This window comes from Silene latifolia, chromosome 9, assembly GCF_048544455.1.
Source record: "Silene latifolia isolate original U9 population chromosome 9, ASM4854445v1, whole genome shotgun sequence".
NCBI lineage: Eukaryota > Viridiplantae > Streptophyta > Magnoliopsida > Caryophyllales > Caryophyllaceae > Silene > Silene latifolia.
The window spans coordinates 6,316,646-6,339,992 of NC_133534.1; the positions used below are offsets into that span (position 1 = coordinate 6,316,646).

At 38.4% G+C, this 23,347-nt stretch overlaps 3 protein-coding genes across 4 annotated transcripts; 1 reads left to right on the top strand and 2 right to left on the bottom strand.

The window, feature by feature from the left end:
• Positions 1 to 264: 264 nt before the first annotated feature.
• LOC141598885 (alpha/beta hydrolase domain-containing protein VTE7-like) lies at positions 265 to 4,785 on the top strand. The gene is made up of 10 exons (XM_074418699.1): positions 265 to 530; positions 2,615 to 2,709; positions 2,791 to 2,888; positions 2,999 to 3,048; positions 3,172 to 3,267; positions 3,360 to 3,449; positions 3,619 to 3,711; positions 3,799 to 3,894; positions 4,190 to 4,255; positions 4,490 to 4,785. Exons 1-10 carry the CDS (start codon positions 339 to 341, stop codon positions 4,631 to 4,633), a joined length of 1,020 nt encoding a protein of 339 aa, XP_074274800.1. The 5' UTR covers positions 265 to 338; the 3' UTR covers positions 4,634 to 4,785.
• Positions 4,786 to 4,865: 80 nt separating this feature from the next.
• On the bottom strand, positions 4,866 to 10,038 carry LOC141598886 (PLASMODESMATA CALLOSE-BINDING PROTEIN 4-like). The gene is made up of 4 exons (XM_074418700.1): positions 9,753 to 10,038; positions 8,997 to 9,242; positions 8,851 to 8,887; positions 4,866 to 5,507 (listed from the first exon to the last, which is right to left on the bottom strand). Exons 1-4 carry the CDS (start codon positions 9,802 to 9,804, stop codon positions 5,294 to 5,296), a joined length of 549 nt encoding a protein of 182 aa, XP_074274801.1. The 5' UTR covers positions 9,805 to 10,038; the 3' UTR covers positions 4,866 to 5,293.
• Positions 10,039 to 12,825: 2,787 nt separating this feature from the next.
• On the bottom strand, positions 12,826 to 23,214 carry LOC141598887 (cyclin-L1-1). Of its 2 annotated transcripts, XR_012523655.1 has the most exons (10): positions 23,093 to 23,214; positions 22,514 to 22,674; positions 22,324 to 22,405; positions 22,074 to 22,220; positions 21,785 to 21,954; positions 21,124 to 21,397; positions 20,414 to 20,804; positions 20,267 to 20,305; positions 20,005 to 20,164; positions 12,826 to 13,062 (listed from the first exon to the last, which is right to left on the bottom strand). XR_012523655.1 is itself a non-coding variant. In XM_074418701.1 (9 exons), the coding sequence occupies exons 2-9, from the start codon at positions 22,663 to 22,665 to the stop codon at positions 20,100 to 20,102; spliced, it is 1,320 nt and encodes a 439-aa protein (XP_074274802.1). In that variant the 5' UTR covers positions 22,666 to 22,674; positions 23,093 to 23,211; the 3' UTR covers positions 19,867 to 20,099. The 2 variants fall into 2 exon arrangements, 1 of the variants encoding a protein (XP_074274802.1); XM_074418701.1 differs by lacking the exon at positions 12,826 to 13,062 and having other exon boundaries at positions 19,867 to 20,164; positions 23,093 to 23,211.
• Positions 23,215 to 23,347: the final 133 nt, after the last annotated feature.

Below are 23,347 nucleotides of genomic sequence, written 5' to 3' on the forward strand. Positions count from 1 at the left end.
CCGCACCTGAATTGAGGACCCTAATCTGACACGAACCCAAATTGTTCCGATCCTATTCAATCAAGTGAATATTTATTGTTGCATACATCAATTTATCCTCAAATAACTTAGTAGCAATCCATCCAAAATAACCTAACCCGAATTCTTACAGGCCCAAAAAACTCAAACCCGATCGAATTGACCCATTTATCACATCTACCCCAAACAACTTGTTCAAGAGATGCTCAGATGCCCCACCCTCCCAAGCAACTTTGGTAAATGTACATCAGTACATGTGTTACTCTGTTATCCACTGAACTGTTGCATCCCACAACAGCTGACCTTGATTCTTACTACCAATGTCAGCTATATCACCCTTCTTCCTTCCACCTTCCTCATCCTTCAACTCCTCTAACAAAACCCAATTCAGGAAATTTAATATTAGGGTTTATGCAAATGGGTTCCCATCATTTCTCCCTAAGGAAATTGATAATATTAAAGACCCTTTTGCTCTAAATTTGGCTAAAAGAATTGAAAGGTTGCCTGTTCAGGTTAGTTTAATCTTATTCGACGCAATTTTCGTATTGGGTCATTCGGAAATAGTCTATTTGTGTTGCTAGCATAATTGTAAGGTTGCGTACATCCGACCCCCTACCCCTTTGCAATTGCAGTAATGAACGTTATGTTTTCTTTGTGTTTGTGATAGTAATTTTGTGATTTAAGTGGTAAAATTAGTGTAGTTGTAAGAAGATGGGTTCAGTTTGTTCATTGAATTGTTGGGAATTTTGGTATTAAGCTAGATGTAATGAATATGTGTGAATTTTGGTTCTTATATTATGAGTAGTAGTCAATTGATGCAATTCTCGACGTAATTTTCTTCATGGGTTATTCGGATAGGAGTTCAATTTCTCTACATTTTTCTAGGATAAGGCAAAGATGTGTCCATCCGACTCGCTTACTTTCGCAAAGGTGGGAGCTTTTGAGGCATTGTGTGATGTTGTTGTTGAAGTGTGACCTTGGCTTGTGATGGAGGAATTGTAGCAGATTATAGGCTGGATGGTTGGCTTAAAATTGCATGTAGAAGCAAAGTTATAGAAAAGGCTTAAAATACAGTTGTCTAAGCATACTTTGTTTGTCTCAATCATTTGTTTACCTTTGATGAAGTGCATTTCATTGCAGTAGAGATCATCTGTCCCACTTTTATGTCTCATCTTGTGTCCCATTCCCTTAAGATCTTGACACATCACACTTGAAATAATAAAAATGGTAATATTATATATCAAAGTGCTAATGTGTCAATAGGAGAGGTGATGGGACACAAGATGGAACATAAAATGGGACAGAGGATCTGCTATGCATGAGAGGAATGATGACCATTGCCTCAATGGAGGGAGGAAGTGTCAAATAAATTGCACATTTGCGTATTGAGTTTTAATTTTAGCACACAAATTCTCATTTGTGACGGAAACTTTTCGTCACAAGCTTGTGACATTTCACATGATGCAAGTGGGAGAGTAAGTGGGAAAGCAAGTGGGAAAGAGGCTGTGAGACGTCACAAGCTTGTGACCGTCACTAAGGGAAACTTATTGTGTTTTAAAAAGCTCATTGAATACTGCAAAAGTACTGATGGAATGGAAGTGAGGGCACAAATTAAGAATGGTGGAAACATGATAAGTGCTTACCAAGTGAAAAGTTTGAATTACAGTCATGATGGCTAGTTTTTCACTCCTACCAGTCCTATGCTTGACTAATTACCAAGTTTTCAATGTATGTTGGTTCCGTTTGAATACTTTCAACTAAAGATGTTAAATCCTGAGCAGTGATTTATGAGATTCATCCCTATGTACCATTATTAATCTGTATGTGGTGATTTTCTTACATATAAACCTCACCATGCTTATAATGTGAATACAGCTAGTGTGAATTACATAACAAAACAGTTATGTTCCATAGTTTTCAGCATCCATATGTGAATTGAGGATCATGTAAATCTAGCAGTGTCGGTTGAAGTGGCCTTAATGGTTTATCAGTTGATGTTTTATATTGCAGTAGTTTAGATTACAGAAAACCAGTAGTAATAACTAAATACTGCTTTGTGCTCTAGATTCATGGTGTTATTGCATGAGTACTACCAGTAGTACAACAACAACATTACCCCAGCGCCTCAATGGCTCCCGCAAATTGCGGGGTAAGGGGGGGTCGGATGTACGCAGCCTTACCCTTGTGTTAGCAACACAAAGAGGCTGTTTCCGAATGACCCAAGATGAAAATTGCGTCGAGAACTGCATCGAAGGACCACTACTTCACAAGAGAAAGAAGCGCAACCACTTTAGTGAGCCATTTTGCTTTATTCCATCATAATCCAGAACCAAAGAGTAATGAATCTTTGGCTCCATTGGAAATATGGACTGAGTACTACCAGTAGTAATAGCTAAAAAACCATGCATTTGGTTCATTGTTGGTGTGAGCTTACTAATACTCATGTTGCAGTATTTATAAATTTCTATAACATCAAATAATAAGACAATCATTGATGGGACTCAATTATCGATAGATGTGGATGCTTTTTGTGCACAATGCATGTCTGTTTAATGTTTTTCATATACTAACTAATGTGACATTGATGCTTGCATAGCCCGCATTCTCACAGACTTCCATAATGAGTAGTTGTGTGAGGCCGTTGATCCAAGGAAACACTGATCCAGTTGTTCTTCTACACGGATTTGATAGGTCAGTGTTTTCACAAAACTTGCAGGTTCTTCAAAAGCAAATCCTCTAGTGTCGCCTTAGTTCATTGCATTTATTCTTCAGTTCTTGTTTAGAATGGAGATACACTTATCCTCTGCTTGAGGAGGCTGGCTTGGAGAGCTGGGCTTTTGACATTCTTGGTTGGGGCTTTTCTGATTTAGGTATGTAACTCGCTCCTGTATTCTTCAGTAGTATTTTTCAACTATACTTCCCATTTACGTAATTAATGGTTTTCCGTCTCTGCACTACTTTGGATATACTTTCATATTAGAAAGACGTCCAGCCTGTGATGTAGCGTCCAAGCGTGACCATTTGTATCAGGTACTGCAATCTTCCTTGCCTTAAAATGTTAGTCCTTTGTTAATTGCGACACGCCAAAGTACTACCTTTATCCCAGATTTATCAATACTACAATTTGATGCCGATATGTCTTACCTGTCATAGTTCTGGAAATCCTACATTAAAAGGCCAATGATACTTGTCGGGCCAAGTCTCGGTGCAGCTGTTGCAATTGACCTTGCAGTTAATCATCCAGAAGCAGTAAGTAGCTTCTCGAAATTAGACTTTATCAGCGTACAGATATGTGCATTCAAAACCCTGAGCATACATTTGACCTCCTCCAAATCTGTCAGGTCAGCAAACTGATACTGGTTGATGCAAGTGTATATTCCGAGGGCACTGGTAACCTGGCAACGTTGCCTCGTGTTTTTTCTTATGCTGGTGTGAGTGCTCGTTGCTATATACGCCGCTTTTTCTAATTCCATTTTAGTATGAAATTGTTCCTCTTTGTCTTCATAAAGTGTATTCTTTTCTGTCCTAAACACCCTGTGCTACCATTTGTTCTTCTTTAATGTAGTTAGTTTGCTGCTGTCATTTGCCGTATTTGATCAGGTTTCTTTGTTGAAGAGTGTGCCCCTACGATTCTACGTGAATCGTGTAGCCTTCAATAATGTATCCTTTGAAACGAGCCTAGACTGGATGAAGGTAACCTGATTTTACAATTCACACACTTTTTCTAGCCGAGTTGATTATTTTGGATAAACAGTATGCTCTTTTTACATGGTCTAACAGATCGGTCGTTTGCATTGCTTGTACCCTTGGTGGGAGGATGCAACTGTTAATTTCATGACAAGCGGAGGTTATAATGTTGTTTCCCTTATAAAACAGGTATGTACAGTATGCCCTTTCTCGCCTTTAAGTCCATGCATTACTCAGTTAATCCATTAATAGAGCCACACTCGATAATCCCTCTGCACGTTAGTATGGGTTTTGTTTGTTGATGTTCTGTAGAAGCATATAAACTGCCTCAAAGTAAACCTTAGACATTTCGAGTTGCATTGCCACGATGAGATCCGTGATTCTTTGTGCATCTTATGAAATCATGTCAAACCATTCTATGTTGGGCCTTGTGTTTTTAATGGGATATCAAACAGTGTTGCTCAAAGATCTGTGTTTTTAACAGGTGAAGCAGCAGACGCTTATAATATGGGGCGAGGATGATCAGATTATCGAGTACAAGCTTGCAGTGGTAAATATATAATTCTATTGATTAACAATAAAATTTCATGGATAGAGTCCGTTGGACCCTGCAAATCCTTAATGGTTTGAATCTATAAGCGGGCTCAATTTAGGGTTAAGATCACGGATTATAATTTAGATCACAAACGGGATTCAGTCTAGATCCGACCTCTGTGCATCCCTATTTTGGATTAATGCTGGACTTGTCTTACTTTCCTGATTCTTAACTGTAATGATGCTGCAGAAATTGCATGGGGAGTTGCAAGATGCTAAATTACGCCAAATACCCGATTGTGGGCATCTGCCTCACGTAGAGAAGCCTAGTTCAGCAGCTGACTTGATTATCAAATTTGCTCAACAGAAAAACGCTCCATTGTCAATAGTATGACTGTATGAGTGCACTTCGTCTATGTACCGTCATTGTGAACACTTGCATAAAAATGCAATCCAAAACCAAATGTAAAGATCATGATGAGTCGGAGGGAGTATTTCTGTAAAAAAACATCATTCTTTTTACCTGATCAAATTGCCCTAAATTTCTGACTATCTTGTTTTCAGTAGCACGAGGAGCAACTCGATTCAAAATGACTAATTTCGGAACAAAGACTTGATAATCACAATTCGAAATGACCAGTTTCCACCAGACCTAAATTGACCTGAACTCGAACCCCAAACCAATCACGTGGAATGATACATTACAGAAACAATATTTTGCCGAGGTTCTAAAGTTGCCATAATTGCATTTGAAGGCGACATAAAAAGGGTGTTTTTCTCATCACATCACGGTAGTACTACTACTAGTCTACTGCGAGTCTGCGACCTCAAACTCCAGGCTAGGCAGCTAAGCTTAGATATACATACATTAAACATTAAATGAAAAAGGATTCGAGTGGAAAAGGTGAAGCATCATCTTGAAAGAACACCCAAGTGAAGTTAGGAGCCATACTCGCGAACACTTAAAATATGCCTAACGACATCACATTCTAATTTCCGGCAAAATCTCATCCTTGATTTGATCTCGTCTATTTTGCAACGAACGACAACTTTACTAAGCCCGCAGGATCAATAACATGGTCACGAAGGTTAGAGAAAGCGACACAATGCAGCTTGATATTTGTAGAAGAGAAGTGGCATCATTTGGATCAGTGAAGCTGCTTGTTGGTCCCATGCCGGTGTAGGTACCCGTGTTCACACCATTCACACCGCCACCGCCACCGCCACCGCCAGAAGAAGTTGAGATGCCGGGTCCGGTAGACACTGGGCTGTAGATAAAAAAATATAGCCAGTAATTGACACGTCGACAATAGGTCACGGATCAATTCTAAAGTCGAAATCTAATAACAAGTCCAATGCCACCGACTTTAGAACAAACCTAAATACAGTGCAATATCTATGACAAGCAGCCAAAGTAACAAGCTTTTGCTAAAAATGTTCACACAAAAGTCGAGGTTAGCGAAAACATGTTTTAAGAAAATCGTAGCAGTTCGTTCATAAACATGGCCACCTAAACACCCAACTTTCTGGTAGAAGCATTTGATGAAGTGTGTATAAATAGCAAAGATTACACAGCAAGGGATAGAGATAGACACATGACACCAAAATATGCACCAAACAATAATACAGAAAAGACACAAGCAACTACTTCGTAGTTCGTACATTACCAAATATACGGCCATAACACTTTCGTCAAAGAAAAAACACAGGTAAACAAACTAAACTACGACTGTTTTGGATGCTAATCCAACCACATTATGAAACGACCAAGATTAAATAAACTGTGAAAACCGATTTCCTCGGATCAGGAATAAAACCAATGTTTACCACAATGGAAAAACTCACTACTGAACAAAAAGATAAATTAACGAAGTCACGACTGTTATATAAAGGTTTTGCGTGTTAATCCAACCACAGTATGAAACGGCCGAGATTAAACTGTGACGACCGATTTCCCGAATCAAGAATGAAACCGATGTTTACCACAATGGAAAAACTCACTGCTGAACCAACAGATAAAAAAAACAAGTGACGACTGTTATGTGAAGGTTTTGCATGTTAATCCAACCACATTATGAAACGACCAAGATTAAACTGTGACGACCGATTTCCCCGGATCAAGAATGAAACCGATGTCTACCGCAATGGAAAACTCACTACTCTGAACGGATAAAAAAAACAAAGTCACGGCTGTTATGTAAAGGCATGTTAATCCAACCACATTATGAAATGAGCAAGATTAAACTGTGACGACCGATTTTCCGGGATCAAGAATGAAACCGATGGAATAACTCACTACTGAAGAAACAGACAACAAACTAGTTGGTGACTCACTAAGTTACTTTGCAGAGCAAAATGCACAAAAAGTTTAAAATAATGAGACATCAGCATCTTGACAGCTCACCAAGCAAATGCCAACTAACAAAACCAAAATCAATCAATGAAACAAGCACTAGTTTACAAATACTTCTGCAAATATGTTGGTACTATTAGTATATATTCATTTCTGAAAGATGCTTGAAATAGATTTTGTCAGGTAATTTTACTAAGTTAAATTTTATTTTTTTACTGTGGAGTAAATATAATTAACCACAAAAATCCAAATGTTTGATAGACACAACTCATGTAAATCCTTGAGACCAAATATAACAAAAAGTAAAAGTGAATTTATGATTGTTGTTGAAAACATCATTAGAAAACAAGCAAGCATGCATTAACTTCCTAAGAATGTTATCCACCTTCTCCTTTGCATCCCACATGGCCGCATCCATAAGTTATGTTACTCCGACTCTTCTGATTCCCCCACGGGTACATTCGACACTCGGACAGGGGTATGGCAATTTCACACCTTATTTTAAGCCAAAATATGAATATTTAATGGCCAAATCTGACACTTGGATACGCACGATACTTCTAAACAAGTCCGAGCAACATAGCATATAAGCAAAAAGATATTTTTCTTATACGGGTTTAGGTATTGTTAGGCCAGGTAGAAGGTAAAGGTACTCCCTCCATCCTAGTCAATAGTTCTCATTGCTTGATAACAATTGACGGGGAGGGTGGGAGGTTCATTCCTCACCAAACCTATGCTTTTGTAAAGGCTTTTGTAAAAAGACATTCTTCAAATAAAAAGAATGTGAGAATTTGAAGAAATAGTTTCATTTTTCAAAATATGCTAATTGCCTAATTGAAGTAATCTAAGACCATCCCCAAGCAAAAGGTCGACCTAATCGGGTCAATCAGAATTTTTACTCCTAATCACCCCTTATTAACTTGACTCATTATCACCCTTCCAAGCAGAAGGTCACGACCTCGGTCAATTAATCCAATTATTTTTCACTTTCATCATTTCCAATCATTTCTCACATTCTCTAACCCACTAAAACCTCTCTCTTACTTTGTATTTTTCATAAAATAAAAGTAGTCCAATATGTTAAATATTAATTTAATGGGGTACACTACTGGAAAAAATTATTAAATAACAATGTTAAAATTTAAAAATTGAAAAGACGATTTCATTGACAAAAAAAAAACCGCAAACATAATTAAAAAAACCGCATACATAATTAAAAAAAATAAACGCATACATAATTAAAAAGAAAAAAAAAGCAAACATGATTTGAAAAAACATGAAATATTATTTGCATATTGTGTATTTAGTTTTCTTTTTTTTAATTATGTTTTTAATGTTGTAACCAATTACAATTTGCCACATGGAAGGTCAATTCATGGGTCAATTTGAGCAAGTGAAGGTCATCAATTGACCTCTTCTCACCTTTTCAACCCTTGGGTCACCCTAATCTTTAGCTTAATATTGGATTAAGTATAACTTTTAATAAAAAGTAAAGGGAAAAAACGGAGGAAAGAAGACGATTTCATAAAGTAAATTTAGGACCATTCGATTTTATTCATTCCCACATGTGGACCATTGGATGACCAATTTGATCACTGTTCAGTGGGAATAATAATACTTTTTCAAGGGATTTATTAGTATATACGGAATCATCAGAACTATATTTTCACATGTTTATTTCGCCGGTGTTCAGTGCACATTATGTAATGGTATATTACTCATACAACCACTAAATCGCTTGAAGACTACTACTACCTCCGCCAAGTCAATTCCACCTATTACTCCATGAGACCATATTAATCTTTGTGACGGGAATTTTAGTTAAACGTAAACAAATGACCGTGACGGATGAAGTACAATGTAGTATGTACCCTTTGACAGTTGGCAATATGACTGTCAAAAACTTTGTTCCTAGTAAAAATGCAATAAAAACCAGTGCAGTAAAAAATACAGTGAATTTTACTGTTGGAAGGACAGAAAATCCAACAGAATATAACATAAAGCCTGTATATTAGATCATGCATATTTTCATAGTCATAAAACATAATCAAAGATTTACTATCTGGGAAAAAATCCCAATTTTTCATCACCAACCAAGGAAACATAGCAATCTAACAAACAATCTCAACAACAACAGCAAATTGCGAGGTAGGGGGAGTCGGATATGCGCAACCTTACCCTTGTGACATTTGTACATAATAATCTAACAACATAAGAAATTTAATCATCAAATCATTAAAAAGAAGAAAATGTCATACCCTGCACTAGTTGGATATGAACATCCAGAAGGCAAACCTACAAAACCAAACAAACCCAACACAAATTAATTATTAATCAACCTCACAATAAATTATGTTTTCAGTTTTTCGGACTAAAATGAAGTGTCGAAATGTCGTGTCATTACCAGTAGGGAGGGAACCACCAGGAGCAGCAACGCCACCAAAATCACAAGTAGCACCCTGTGATTTTTTGTTCTGATAATAACTATTAGCAGCATAACTACATAGAGCTTGAACATCATTAGCTTGATAACATGGTCCATTTGATTGTATTGGACCACAATTTGCTCCATTACCACATGCATAATCTATCACTTTCTTATACGGATCCGGAGCCTGCGAACCCGGTTTACACAGACAGTACTGAGCACCTGTACCCAAATTTACATTATCAAGTTCAACAATCAGCAAAATTTCAGCTTTCGCTAGAAATTTGAATAAAGATCAAATTTTTAAGTTAACCCATTACTCTTAAGACGAACAATATCATTCTTAAGCTTAAAACATGTGAAATAGTACCCATTTAGATAGATTTGCCCCGTTTTAAATTTAAGACGGACACTGATTATATTCATTTACTAGTAAAAATCCAGAATAATAGTGTGCAAATATTTGAAAATAATTCTGTAAATTTGGGTAAATGTCACATTTTTAACTAGACCCACTAATTAAAATTTGATAAGCAAAATAAAAACAAAAAAATAGGGAAAAAAATAATACTATTAATTACCCATAAGGCCATAACTGCACAAGTCTTTATCAACATAAAATCTTTCTAATAAATAAGTAAACAACTAGCTCAAAAGCGTTCTTTTAATTAAAAAACCAGTCTCACATTATAAGAATAACTACCAATAAATATAAGGCATTAAGATACTTACTTGAGTAGCTAGTGAAGCTCAAGAAAAGAGCTAAGAACACTAAAACAGCCATGATTAAATATGTGAAATATGAGATTATGTAGATTAATAAACACTGTAAATTAATTAAAGTGAAGGTTATTTGAGTTGATAGTGAATGAAGAAAAGGAAGTGCAAGTTGAGAGGTAAGAGAGAAATGAAGGGCAATAATATTGAGAGAGAAGAAAAGTTGGTGTGGGACTATAAAAGAGAAATGGAGTTGAATGAGGTGATGGGTGTGTAATTTTTCTAGACTAAAATGATGGGGAATTTGTCCCAATGTTGTCCTTTTTATACTAGTACGAATTCCGTCACCTCTATCCCGGTCATTTCTTTACGTTTATTTTTGGCACAAAAATTAAAAAAAAAAAAAAAAAAAAAAAGATATACAGAGTATGTACTTAAAAAATACACGAGTATTTGTATGAGAAAGAAATATAACGCGTACATGAGGAAGTGAAATAACTTTTCGATATATAAAACGGAAACTTAAAAAAATGAGTGACTGAGATACCCGAAAAAGGAAAGCGCAAAGAAATACGAAAACTCGGAAGTATATGTTTGTTGTTTTCTATGGTAGAGGTCAGTTTCAGAATCTATAATTTGTGATAGTGCTTCAAAATTTGTTGTTGTTTTCTAAGGGACAATTAAATAAAGTTGTGGTGAGATTAGAGCATGAATTAACATGGTTTTGAAAAAGTGTGCTTCTTGCCAATGTCTAATGGCTTTAGACATACAGCAAGTCTTGCTTGTGACGGGCTAATTCCGTCACAAGCTTGTGACCTCTCAGAAAAAAGGAAGAGGGGACAAGGTGGGGCACCCATGTGCTTCCCCACTCACCTATCATGGACATTTTGTGAGAGGAAGAGAATTTGTGCTAGACATAAGACAACTTTGCCAAAGGCTTATCAAAAATTTTCATTAAGGCGGACCTATCCATTTTAAACCTTTCGAGTATCACACGTAAGATAAAAACAGGATGAATCGATAATAGCAGTAGGTTTTTCCCATTTATACAAATAAAATGTTATTTGAGATATATCCGTCTTAAAAAGGACTTGCTCTTAATTATCTCAACGTATGCTTAACATTCAGTACACCATAGAGTTCAGTAGTACGGAGTATATTTACACTAATACTCCAATAATAACACCTTTTAAAAACACAGTTTATGGGAAACAGAGTTTGGACTGGCGACTGACCTATGTTGTCTTTGCGTCAACGGCCCTTTTAACGGTCATAAATCTACTTCAAATGTGGTCAAGAGTCACTAACTCAAGACTAAAGAAGATCATGATTCATGAGTTACCTTTTAACCCAATACAAATAGCCCAAGTAAATGTGTAATTTGGGTCAGACTTGGTCGGATCAATTTAAGTTGAATTACTAGGCGGTTCTTTTCTGTTGAAATGAGTTGTATTGAACTAAAATAAACTGAAGTAAGAGTTATAAATTGTTCTTTTCGGTAGAAAGAAACTGAATTGAAATAAGAGTTGACCTTCTGCTGAAAAGAGCTAAACTGAACTGAAATGCTCTAAAATTAGGTCCAAAAGAACATGGCTTAGTTTGTGAAAAATGAGTTGAGTTCGTGGTCTTAATCTGTGAAGAGAATAACTAAACTAAATAAAAACTAAATTAAAATGATCTGAAATTAAGGCAGAAAGACACATAACTATTTTTATTTGGGCTGGATTACATTGGGTTAATATTGAGTTTCGAGTCTACTACGTCGTGTGTGTTGTTCTTTGACCATTTTCGATTACAAGTGAGGAAGTCACTTTTGGCTCAGTTTATTTTCGAATCAAGGGTTAAAATGAGTTTAATAGTGAAATTTAATAGCCTTATATTTTAAAATGAGTTTAATAGTGTAACTTTAGATTATCATTTCAGGTTATTTTGGGTCATTCCAAATACACAAATAACCAATTTCTAGGTCAATGGTTTTGGTCACATTGTTTCCGGTCAAATCAATACAGGGCCTAATGAAATGCCAATCAAGTTTGGGCCAGATCGAAATATTTAGAGTCCCAGCTCCTACAGTGATTACGAGCTCGAGCCAACGAATATAGAATTAAGCTTATCGGATGAGATCATTTAAATGGCTCGACAGTCGACAAACTTTAATCACACAACTCCTTTCTAATTACATTTACTTTGCGATTATTCATGGTTGTATTGTTTACGGAAATTTCTCATGGTACCCTTTAATTTTGTCATATTTCCCATGGTACCCTTACTTTTAAGAATCTGCCTATGATACCCTTGGGATTCCATTTTTGTGCCCATGATACCCCTAATGTAACGGCCGTTAAGTGAACGTTAAGTTTTGATGATGAGTCAATGAATTAGTAATTAAAAATTATTAATAAATATGAAATAAAAATGGAAAGTAGGGTACCATGGAAAATCGGACAAAATTAAGGGGTACCATGAAAAATTCCGTAATTTTTAATTACTATTTTATTGTCAAATCATCAAAACTTACATTAGGGGGCACCATGAGCACAAAAATAGAACCTCAAGTATACCATAGGCAGATTCTTAAAAACAGGGTACCATGAGAAATCTGACAAAATTAAAGGGTTCCGTAAAGTTTAAGATGAGCTAAACCGAACTGATATTATTGCCGTGCAATATTTACATCAGTATTTATTTTGTGCCAATGCTCTGAACAACAATGCTGTTTTATTAGTGCCACATGTAACAGCATATCGCGACTGGCAGTTTCCAGGAAATGCTAAAGAACCACAATTGCAGTTTCAATTACACAGTTAGATAATCATTTTCTGTAATTTCTGACTTAGATACAAGGATGTATGAAATCAGATCAAGATGTAACAACAGAATGAGCATGTCAAGCTGAATTAGTTACGCCATCCGACCACATATAACTAACCTCGGTATGTCTTGCATCAGACAGACTCATATGCGAGGCCAGCTCAAATACACGTGTTCCTAATGAGATTGGTCTCCATGTAAGACCGTTTCATAAAAGTTTTGTGACATAAATAAGCATCATCGTATTTAACTTTAGGGGAGATAGACTCCAATGTAAACTAATATCCACTAAGTAACGGTGGTTACACTAATTCACTAGTTATTCATTAGTTTGAAACACTTTTAGACTAAATCGTGTACAGTTAAGAAACTTAGCAGTTAGCATCATCTTAGTCAAAAGTGAAAAATTATTACCAAATACGACGATGGAGAACCCAATGACAAATGCTCGCTTCAGCACATTTACAACAGCATGTGTAAGGGGTGCAACTCGCTCCAGAGTATTTGTAGCTACCTGCATGGGGCATTTGGAAGTTAGCTAGAATTTTGGTGCAAACTTACTGAGAAATAAGCTACACTATTTAGCTACAAAGTGTTGTAAGGCGGTCGCTTTTGCTAACAACAATTCTCTAAAACTTTTCACACCATTCAGTTACACCCATTGTAGTCTATCATCACATTCATCAGGTCTATCATCAGGTGTTCCCTAAAGAGCTTTTTTGGTGGAAGACTACCTGGACGATGATAACAGCCGGCCATACACTTACCAGAAAGAAAAGAAATCAAACCACCCACAGAAGCTCATATAATTCAAGCAAAGGACAGTTGCCTATATATCAAAGCGGTTTGCTCAGGCGTCACTCACACGCCGAGTGACATGTAAGCAATCTTGAGCTAGGGAAAAGCCGAAGATTTGGTGGCTTAAGGTTTCACCAGATCTGCCAGTTAGTTGGCTGTTGGTTTGTGGGGTCGGGTTATGACTTGGCTCACAAGCCATGATACAATTTTAGTGTCCCATGGTCAGGATACATCTTTATCCATATGAATTTTTCTTGTTTATTGCCTTCAATTATTACTTAGCTCAGAGTCAGCTCGATGTCATTCATGTGATAGTGTCAACTAGGGGAAGGCTTAAAAACAGTATCCTTCCTATTGCACCTACACCAATTTGAGAAAATGTAGATAATGTGATACAAGTATAATAGATGATGTGGTTATTGGCTCGTCACAGGAGCAGGGCTCGAACTCGGGACCTATTGAGATGAACTTGTATCTTGGAGCAGCGTTGCATATGGGTTGGAGTGGAGTTGGTTTGTTGCTTAATGGGGGCCCAGTTTCGAACTGAGTCGGGTTCGAGGAAGGCCAAGTCAATTAGGAAGCTTAGTCAAAATTAATAAAACTAATCCCTGGATTAGTATCTTAGCTTTTAGTTAGAATGCTAGCTGTTAAGATTTAATTGTTGGGTGTGATGGATTAAATTTAGATTTAATAATCGTCGTCAAGTTTGTTTAGGAGTCTCGGTGTTTAAGGAGACATTACTATTATTTAAAGGCTAGATTGTATGCTCTTCGAGGCATTCAACGATTTAATAAAATTCCAGAAAATCCGATCAAGTTTTGATCACAAACCCGATTTGAGATTGTAATTCAAATCTTCGTCTAACAAACAAACGAGGTAGTTTGTTCGTTGGGCACCATTAGCTTGTATTCAAGGCCGAATCACAAGCTAAATATCCGTAACAAGTTTGTTAAATTCTGTTAACTCGTCGCGCTTACTACGTGACGATTCTAAGTTCGTTGAAAGTTCGTTAAAGCTTCCGCTTTTGTATCATCCAGCATCGAGCTTGGCTCTTGATCCTAACCAGTAATGGAAAACTTTGACGACCCAAACTTCCTTAATAGCCTTCGTGAGGCTTTGAGGAACCTTCCTCCGGGGGCATCTCGATTTCAAGCACAGCGAGGGGAACCAATTCGGAAAGTAGACGAGTTCAAGCTTACTGAACTTCCAGAATTTGAAGGGAGCACGGACCCCGAGGATTATTTGGAGTGGGAACGGAAAATACAGCGTATGTTCGAGTTTAAAGAATTGTCTGACGAAAAGAGCTGCAAATACGCCATATTAAAACTGGTGAGAAACGCATCCTTGTGGTTTGAAAATTTGAAGGAACGACGTGCAAGAGAGGGCAAGAATAAAATCAATTCCTGGGAAGACCTCAAACGAAAGTTGCGTAAAAGGTATGTACCCAAAAGCTATAAGATCGACTTATATAAAAAAATAGCAGATTTAACTCAGGGTAGTTTATCCGTTACCAATTATATTGCGGAATTTGAAAAACTCACTCTCATGGGAGAAATTGAGGAAATCGAAGAGCAAAAGATGGCAAGATTTAGCAGGGGATTAAATCGTAACATAGTCGATAAAGTCGAACTACAACAATATGCCTCCTTCGATATGTTGTGTACTCTTTGTCTTAAAGTTGAGGCCCAACTGAAAAATTCACGAGCTAATTCTACGACTACTCCGAGGCCGAGCGTATGGAACAAGGGAGAAGGTCTGAAACTAGGGGGAGCTGATCCTAGTACCAGCGTGAACACCAAATCAGTATCATCTATACCAGACCGTATTGAGACTAAGGGGAAGGAGCGGGACTTGTCTAAAATTCGTTGTTTCAAGTGTCAGGGTTTCGGTCACTTTCAGAGTGACTGCCCTAACAAGAGAAACGTGACATTAAGGGAAGCTATTAGTGTCCGAGATGAATTATATGACGTGATGATCGAAGAGGAGGGTCTGTTCGTAACACAGGGCGAGGAAGAGTCGGGTGAAGACCTGATTTTCGATGCCCCTATTTATGATACTACCTTGGTATTGCGACGTATGCTACATTCGACAGAAGAAGCAAAGGATGAGGAGCAGCGAAATCAATTGTTTCATACCAAATGTCAGATTAAAAACCGCTGGTGTAGTGTTATAGTGGATGGGGGTAGTTGCACGAATGTTGCGTCGACCGAATTGATTGACAAACTTTCATTAGCCACCCTACCGCACCCAAGACCTTACGCGTTGCATTGGCTCGACGACGGAAATAAAGTAAGGGTCACTAAGCAAGCAAGGGTGAATTTCACTATGGGTCCGTATGAGGACGAGGTTCTTTGTGACGTAGTGCCGATGGACGCTTGTCATCTATTGTTGGGACGTCCTTGGCAGTTTGATCGAAACGTACTACATCAAGGGAGGAGCAATATACTGACCTTAATAAAGAACGGGAAAAGGATTGTGCTTAAACCTATGTCACCTGACAATGTGCGTTCTATTTATTCCGGGCGAAATAGGAAATCTAACCCATCTTTACTCGTCAGTGGAAGAGAAATCAGTGGGAAAGAAGTTGAGCAGATTATTCAAGAAGGAGGGCGCATCTACGCACTCATAGCTAAAGAACAGCGGGAGTCGTGTCTGGTATTACATGCTGAATCGGGTAAATTGGAGCTGGACCGTTTATTGGAAGAATTCCGGGATGTGTTTCCCGAGGATCTGCCTCAAGGATTACCCCCTATACGGGGTATTGAACACCAAATAGACCTTGTTCCAGGGGCACCCTTACCCAATAAAGCTGCGTATCGATGTAACCCAGAAGAGACAAAAGAGCTTCAACGTCAAATTGAGGAATTGCTCGAGCGTGGTTATGTGCGAGAAAGTCTCAGCCCTTGTGCGGTTCCGGTTTTGTTGGTACCTAAGAAGGATGGCTCATGGCGTATGTGTATTGATAGCCGCGCTATAAATAATATTACTATCAAATATAGGTTTCCTATTCCGAGACTCGACGACATGTTGGATGAGTTACATGGTTCTCAGTTATTTTCCAAAATAGACTTGAGAAGTGGGTACCATCAAATTAGAATGAAAGAAGGAGACGAGTGGAAGACGGCATTCAAAACAAAGCATGGACTCTACGAATGGATGGTCATGCCTTTCGGTTTAACCAACGCTCCGAGCACCTTTATGCGTCTGATGAACGAGGTACTTAAAGCTTTTATTGGTAAATTTGTTGTAGTTTACTTGGACGATATATTAATTTACAGTAAAAATTTGACTGATCACTTGGAGCACCTACGGAGAGTGTTCGAGGTATTACGCATCCAAAAATTGTATGGAAAGGCTGAGAAATGCTCCTTTTTAGTTAATGAAGTGATTTTTTTGGGGTACGTGGTATCCAAGGACGGAGTTTCTGTCGACAAGAGTAAGGTCGAAGCCATCCGAACTTGGCCTGTCCCTTCTACTGTTACTGAAGTCCGGTCTTTTCATGGCCTAGCTTCATTTTATCGTCGTTTTATACGAGACTTCAGTACGATTACAAGCCCGATAACAGAATGTTTGAAAAAGGGTTCGTTCTCATGGAACGAGGCTGCTCAAAAGGCCTTTGAACTGATAAAGGAGAAGCTTTGTGAGGCCCCTGTACTAGCCTTACCAGATTTTACACAGCCTTTCGAGGTGGAGTGTGACGCTAGCGGGGTTGGGATTGGTGCAGTTCTTGTTCAAAATAGGCGTCCCATAGCTTATTTTTCCGAGAAGTTAAGTGGGGCACGTTGTAATTACTCTACTTACGACAAAGAATTTTATGCAATAGTTCGGGCTTTGAACCATTGGAGCCATTATCTTCGTCCTAATCATTTTGTTCTACATTCCGATCACGAGTCTTTGAAATATATTAATGGGCCGCAGAAACTGAACCCACGGCACGCCAAGTGGGTTGAATTTTTACAGTCCTTCCAATTCTCGTCCAAGTACAAGGAAGGGAAAGAAAATATAGTGGCTGATGCTTTGTCACGTAGACACTCAGTTTTAGCTACCCTTGAAGTGAAATTACTCGGTTTCGAATTAATCAAGGAATATTATGCCACTGATGGAGATTTTGGGGAGATTTATGCGGAGTGTGGGACTGGTTCTTGCAGGGACTTTCAGTTGCAGGATGGATTTTTATTCAAGGGTAACAAACTTTGCATTCCGAGACATCCGATTCGGGAATTGTTGGTGCGTGAGGCACATAGCGGTGGCATTGCTGGCCATTTTGGTCCACAAAAGACCTTGGAAATACTCCAAGAGTATTTTTATTGGCCTAAAATGTTTGGAAATATTCAAGAGCTGGTTGGAAAATGTGTTAATTGCCAGCTGGCGAAGAGTCGTTTCAAGGCCGGCGAATATTTACCTCTACCCGTGCCGAACCGGCCTTGGGAGGACGTTTCGATGGATTTCGTGATAGCCTTGCCTCGCACTCAACGAGGTATGGATGCTATTATGGTAGTAGTGGACCGGTTTTCAAAGATGGCGCATTTTATCGCCAGTCACAAAACAGATGATGCGGCTAATGTAGCGGATCTTTACTTTCGGGAAGTGGTTCGTTTACATGGAGTGCCACGGTCCATTGTGTCAGATCGAGACGTTAAATTTTTGAGCTATTTCTGGAAGACTTTGTGGAGAAAGGTTGGTACGAAACTGTTATTTAGTACCTCTCATCACCCGCAAACAGATGGGCAGACGGAGGTGACTAACCGTACGTTGGGAACGCTGCTGCGAGGATTGGTGAACAAAACTCAGCGTGATTGGGATATAAAGTTGGCCCACGCAGAATTTGCTTATAATCGGTCTCCAACCTATGCTACTAAACACTCCCCATTTGAGGTCGTGTATGGTGTTAATCCGTTTATGCCAATCGACTTGTTGCCGGTGCCAAGGGACGAGTTAGTTCACAAAGATGCTGAAGCCAAGTTGAAAGCTATGTTGAAATTGCATGAACAAGTTAAGCAACGAATTGAAAAGGTGAATGCAGCTTATAAGGAGCGATCGAATAAGCATCGAAAGCCGCGAGTGTTTAGTCCCGGTGATTTGGTTTGGCTCCACCTACGAAAGGAACGATTCCCTGGGAAGCGGAAGAACAAGCTCATGCCCCGTGCCGAAGGTCCATTCAAGATCATCGAGAAAATTAATGATAATGCTTATAAACTCGAGCTGCCCGGAGGCTACGGGGTACACGCTACCTTTAATGTTGGCGACCTTTCACCTTACTTGGATGATGACGGGTTAGCGGAATTGAGGACAATTCCTTCGCAAGCCGGAGGGGATGATACAAGTATAATAGATGATGTGGTTATTGGCTCGTCACAGGAGCAGGGCTCGAACTCGGGACCTATTGAGATGAACTTGTATCTTGGAGCAGCGTTGCATATGGGTTGGAGTGGAGTTGGTTTGTTGCTTAATGGGGGCCCAGTTTCGAACTGAGTCGGGTTCGAGGAAGGCCAAGTCAATTAGGAAGCTTAGTCAAAATTAATAAAACTAATCCCTGGATTAGTATCTTAGCTTTTAGTTAGAATGCTAGCTGTTAAGATTTAATTGTTGGGTGTGATGGATTAAATTTAGATTTAATAATCGTCGTCAAGTTTGTTTAGGAGTCTCGGTGTTTAAGGAGACATTACTATTATTTAAAGGCTAGATTGTATGCTCTTCGAGGCATTCAACGATTTAATAAAATTCCAGAAAATCCGATCAAGTTTTGATCACAAACCCGATTTGAGATTGTAATTCAAATCTTCGTCTAACAAACAAACGAGGTAGTTTGTTCGTTGGGCACCATTAGCTTGTATTCAAGGCCGAATCACAAGCTAAATATCCGTAACAAGTTTGTTAAATTCTGTTAACTCGTCGCGCTTACTACGTGACGATTCTAAGTTCGTTGAAAGTTCGTTAAAGCTTCCGCTTTTGTATCATAATGTGTATCGCATCACACCTGTTCCATTCTGAGCACCGACCATACAAGCTCAGGGGTGATCATTGGCCCCCTAGTCAGCCATCGGCATCAGCGACACGTCTTCAGTAGGAGGTGGGGGTTAAGATTTCAAATTGAGGAGCGTGGTGTGCCTCAACGAGTTGTGGTCAAGTTGGGTATTGGCTACGAAGGGTGAAGTCGCAGGTGCGGACAGCCGACTTGGAATGGGTGGTGGGTTGGTGGCATTACTGATAGGGAGAGAGTGAGTGGAGTGTAGATGGACATGGTTGACTATTCCCTTTCATGGGTGTAACCGTGTAAGCAAGTAGGAGGAGAATTAGCTGCTTGAACCATTTCCTACTCCTAAATTAGTAATCGATCATGGCTTGACTAAAGATCAGTCGGCTTGGACCTAGCTTAAGCATAGTCGAGACTAGAAAGCCACATTGACCCAAAAAACCTGAAGCCAAGTTACACTCATATGGCCTATCAAGTGTTTTTTTTTTGTCTGTGTGTGTTTGTATTTACAAGGGTAGTCTTCAGCTCTAAATCTGAATTTAAGGTAACAAGTAACAACTGGATGCAATGATGCAATATATAAAAGTATTAAACTGATTCTCAAGACTATACTGGTACGGGTATTGCCAGACCTGACTATAAGAAAAAATGAAAAAAAAAAAGTACGGAAAAAAAAAAAGTGACCTGAGTCTTGCTTTTGTATCTACCCAGAATGGTATACATCCCAAATGGACAAAGTACGAGATCGATCAAGAAAAGAAGCTTCTGTACAACAAGCACTAGTGATGCCTGTATCGATCCTTATCTCGAGAGGAATAGTAGTAATCTCGACCACGGTCTCGATCTGCAATTAGGAACCACCATCAGAGAGGGAAAAAACACAATCACTTAATTCGTTCAAGTGAAAGGTAAGAACGAAAAATAGAAAAAGAAATCCAGCGCATACCTCGGGAAGAATGATGCTTGGGTTTGTCCAAAGGCCATCCTGCATAAATAGATATATGCAATCAGAACCACAGAGAATTACAGATGACTTGCAACAATATTAATCAAATAATCTCTCAGCTAATGTAAATAGTACTGTACAACTTACCTGAATCCTTGGCTCTATCCCTGGAACGATGACTTTTCTCCTTAACTTTATCTCGGTCACTATCAGCATCATCTTGCTCTCGCTCCCTGTCAGATTCTCTCCCTCTATCACGATTTTGAGACTTCAATAGCTCCCTCAGGTCTCCTTTCTCTTGTTCCTTGTTGCTGTCCCTTTCCCTTTCCTTTTCCCTCTCCTTCTCCCTGTCTTTACTCCTCTCTCCACTTGTGCCTCTTCTGGTATCCTTTGACATATCATCACTTTTCTTAGACCCTTTCAGCCTGTCAGGCGCCTGCTTTACAGGGAGGTCCTTGGATCCACCAGATTCTGTAACGGAACCTATCTTTATACCATTGCTGTCAGATTTGGTAGCCGGTGTACTTAACGAACCTTCCTGTAAACATTACACAAATGTATCAAGATTTCATGTACCAGCTCAACTTGCTCAAGATTCAAGGCATTAATAGTAAGCATAGTGTTACAGCAGTTGAAAATGTAAACTACTTTTGTCCATGGTATAACTTATAGTCGCTTTTGAAACAGTTTTCTAGGAAGTCCCACATTCATACCCTACCACACAGAACATGTACAGAAAGAAAATGTAAACTGATGGTTGGGACATGCTGGAATATATTTATATATTTCTTCTACATATATATCTTGAAAAACATAAGTAACCTATTCGAATCTACGGTGATATAGGGCATACTTACTTTGGGTAGAGATTGAGTCTGTGAATCCCATGTCTTACTGGAAGCTGTGGACGAAACGTGCTGTTTACATACAGGTAGATACTTGGCCTTGGGACGACTGTAAAGATGAGCCAAAACTCTGCACACTTCATCTATACTGGATTTATCAGCATCAAAAACTTTCCACCACGGTGGATTCTCAGGGAGAGGCACTCCAAACCTTCTTGCAGCAGCATAGACAACTCCACATGCAACCACCTCACTCTTGAATCGTACACAGAGAGTAGTGCGCAAACTGCACACACGAAGTGAAAAATTATATTACTGAAACGAGTAGCATAGCATCAAAAACGAGTAGAAACACAAAAACAGATTCTGTAGTTGCACAATTGCCCATTGTGTTACAGATTAAATTCCAAGCAAGAATGATGAAAAGATGTAGCAGGTGTGTGTAAGTGTGTAACAGACCAAAATGAATAGCGTAGCTCCCACATAAAAGATAACTCAGAAATGACTTAAGAAACCTAATCACTGGCTAACCTCAATTGAAAATATCCCTAATATAACAGGTTATAAATCATCTAAATCAAAGAACTTGGGACCCTTTCAGTTTTCAGATCCAGTATAACATGAGCTAATACCATGAAGGCATGAACAAGAGTACAAGGAATAATGTACAAACCTATCGTTTGCTAGATTCCATGCATCCTGTCTCAACTCTGATGGTGTCCCAAGTGTGGCTAAATAGTTAGAAATAAACTTATGCGGATGCTCCACGTGGCAAATAAACCCCATTTCTTTTAGAAGATGCCGTTCTGTCCTTACTAATTCAACCTTTAAATCTGCATACTTCTGTTGCCAAAAAAAAAAAATCGTTATAAACTTAACAAGCCAGATACTACAGTCACTAGAAAGGCGTAGCTCAGAAGCCAAAACACTTATCAAGAACCCGAAAAGGCATGGTTTTTTACCTTAGAAGAAACATCCAAGGGCTCAATAGACAAGTTCTCTCTTCTACATTCCATTCGGTGAAAGACAATGATAACTTGTTCTTGTTCTGCTCTCCTTGGACTCTCCTCGAGTTTAGACGCAAGCCAAATACAACTAGCAGCTACCGTCTGGAAATCAAACAACCAGATACATTAATACGCTAACAACACTGCACAATACTACAATTACTTTGTGATAAACTGATGATACAACAAAACTAAGTAAACATACCTTCACATCAAAGCAGGCAAATGACTTTTTACAATAGAACCTGTGAAACAAAACTTGTCCGGTCGCCATTACCGCTTGAGGTCTATCAACTTAAGTTAAGAGGTAACAAATTGGATACGCAAAAGTGCAAAACAAAAAACAAAAAACTTAAAGAGAAGTAAGAAAAAGACGGGGTAAATAGGAAGGATACAATCTCAAAAGAATCCCACTCTCTTGAATAAGATCACACCCGTAAATCCGTAACATGGTTTCTGTTTCTTCATCAATACCGTCTTTCCTTGAAGGAGAATTTTCAAGCTGCTCTTTAGTTAGGTAAAAGTTGTCAATTACCGTGTAGATCATCGTCACTCCCTACAGCGCAAATCAACAATCAAATTAATCCTGACCTAACTTCACAAAAACTCCCATTGATGATACTTCATTGGTTTACCATTATTTAAGACGGTACTATCCGTCTTAAGCTTAAGACGGTACCATTGTTTATGGTTTATATTATCACTATCATTACAAATTATATTCTAAATTAAAAATTCATACTAGTAACATTATAATATCACAATTTAAAATTGATATTTGAATGATTTTAATCAAACAAGTTTGGCAAGCTTTGTTAGTTTAATTAACAGGAAAGCTTTGTTAGTTTAATTGAAGCATTAAAATAAATAATTACAATTTTACAACTTTAATTGAAAATTAAAGTAACTAACAAAACAGAGAACGAAAATTAAAAAAGAAAACGAAGAATACGAATGAGAAAGACGATAATTACCTTGATAGAAACACGAATTGAATCTTGTTGTTTGGAAATTAGGGTTAATTTGAGGAATTGGGTCTTTTTTGTTGCAAAGGATCGGAGGAGACGATGTACGGAATAATGTGCAGTCACTGACTCACTGTAGTGTAATTGAGGTTTATATATATACTTATCTCTTTGCTGGTCAATAGTTTACGCTTCCCTTTTTGGGCGTTCGGTCAATAGTTTACTTTTCTGTCTTTGTGTCTAAAGCATATATGTAAACATTTT

What these genes read in the sequence shown, in the direction of transcription:
- LOC141598885 (XM_074418699.1), top strand. Translation starts at nt 339, where the DNA reads ATGTCAGCTATATCACCCTTCTTCCTTCCACCTTCCTCATCCTTCAAC. An exon ending in TTGGGGCTTTTCTGATTTAG is followed by an intron (nt 2,889 to 2,998) that starts GTATGTAACTCG and finishes CTTTCATATTAG; the next exon opens with AAAGACGTCCAGCCTGTGAT. An exon ending in CAGTTAATCATCCAGAAGCA is followed by an intron (nt 3,268 to 3,359) that starts GTAAGTAGCTTC and finishes CAAATCTGTCAG; the next exon opens with GTCAGCAAACTGATACTGGT.
- LOC141598886 (XM_074418700.1), bottom strand. Translation starts at nt 9,804, where the DNA reads ATGGCTGTTTTAGTGTTCTTAGCTCTTTTCTTGAGCTTCACTAGCTAC. An exon ending in TGGTGGTTCCCTCCCTACTG is followed by an intron (nt 8,888 to 8,996) that starts GTAATGACACGA and finishes TTGGTTTTGTAG; the next exon opens with GTTTGCCTTCTGGATGTTCA. An exon ending in TCATATCCAACTAGTGCAGG is followed by an intron (nt 5,508 to 8,850) that starts GTATGACATTTT and finishes TTTTATCTACAG; the next exon opens with CCCAGTGTCTACCGGACCCG.
- LOC141598887 (XM_074418701.1), bottom strand. Translation starts at nt 22,665, where the DNA reads ATGATCTACACGGTAATTGACAACTTTTACCTAACTAAAGAGCAGCTT. An exon ending in AGTGGGATTCTTTTGAGATT is followed by an intron (nt 22,406 to 22,513) that starts GTATCCTTCCTA and finishes TTAAGTTGATAG; the next exon opens with ACCTCAAGCGGTAATGGCGA. An exon ending in CCTTGGATGTTTCTTCTAAG is followed by an intron (nt 21,955 to 22,073) that starts GTAAAAAACCAT and finishes TTTTGGCAACAG; the next exon opens with AAGTATGCAGATTTAAAGGT.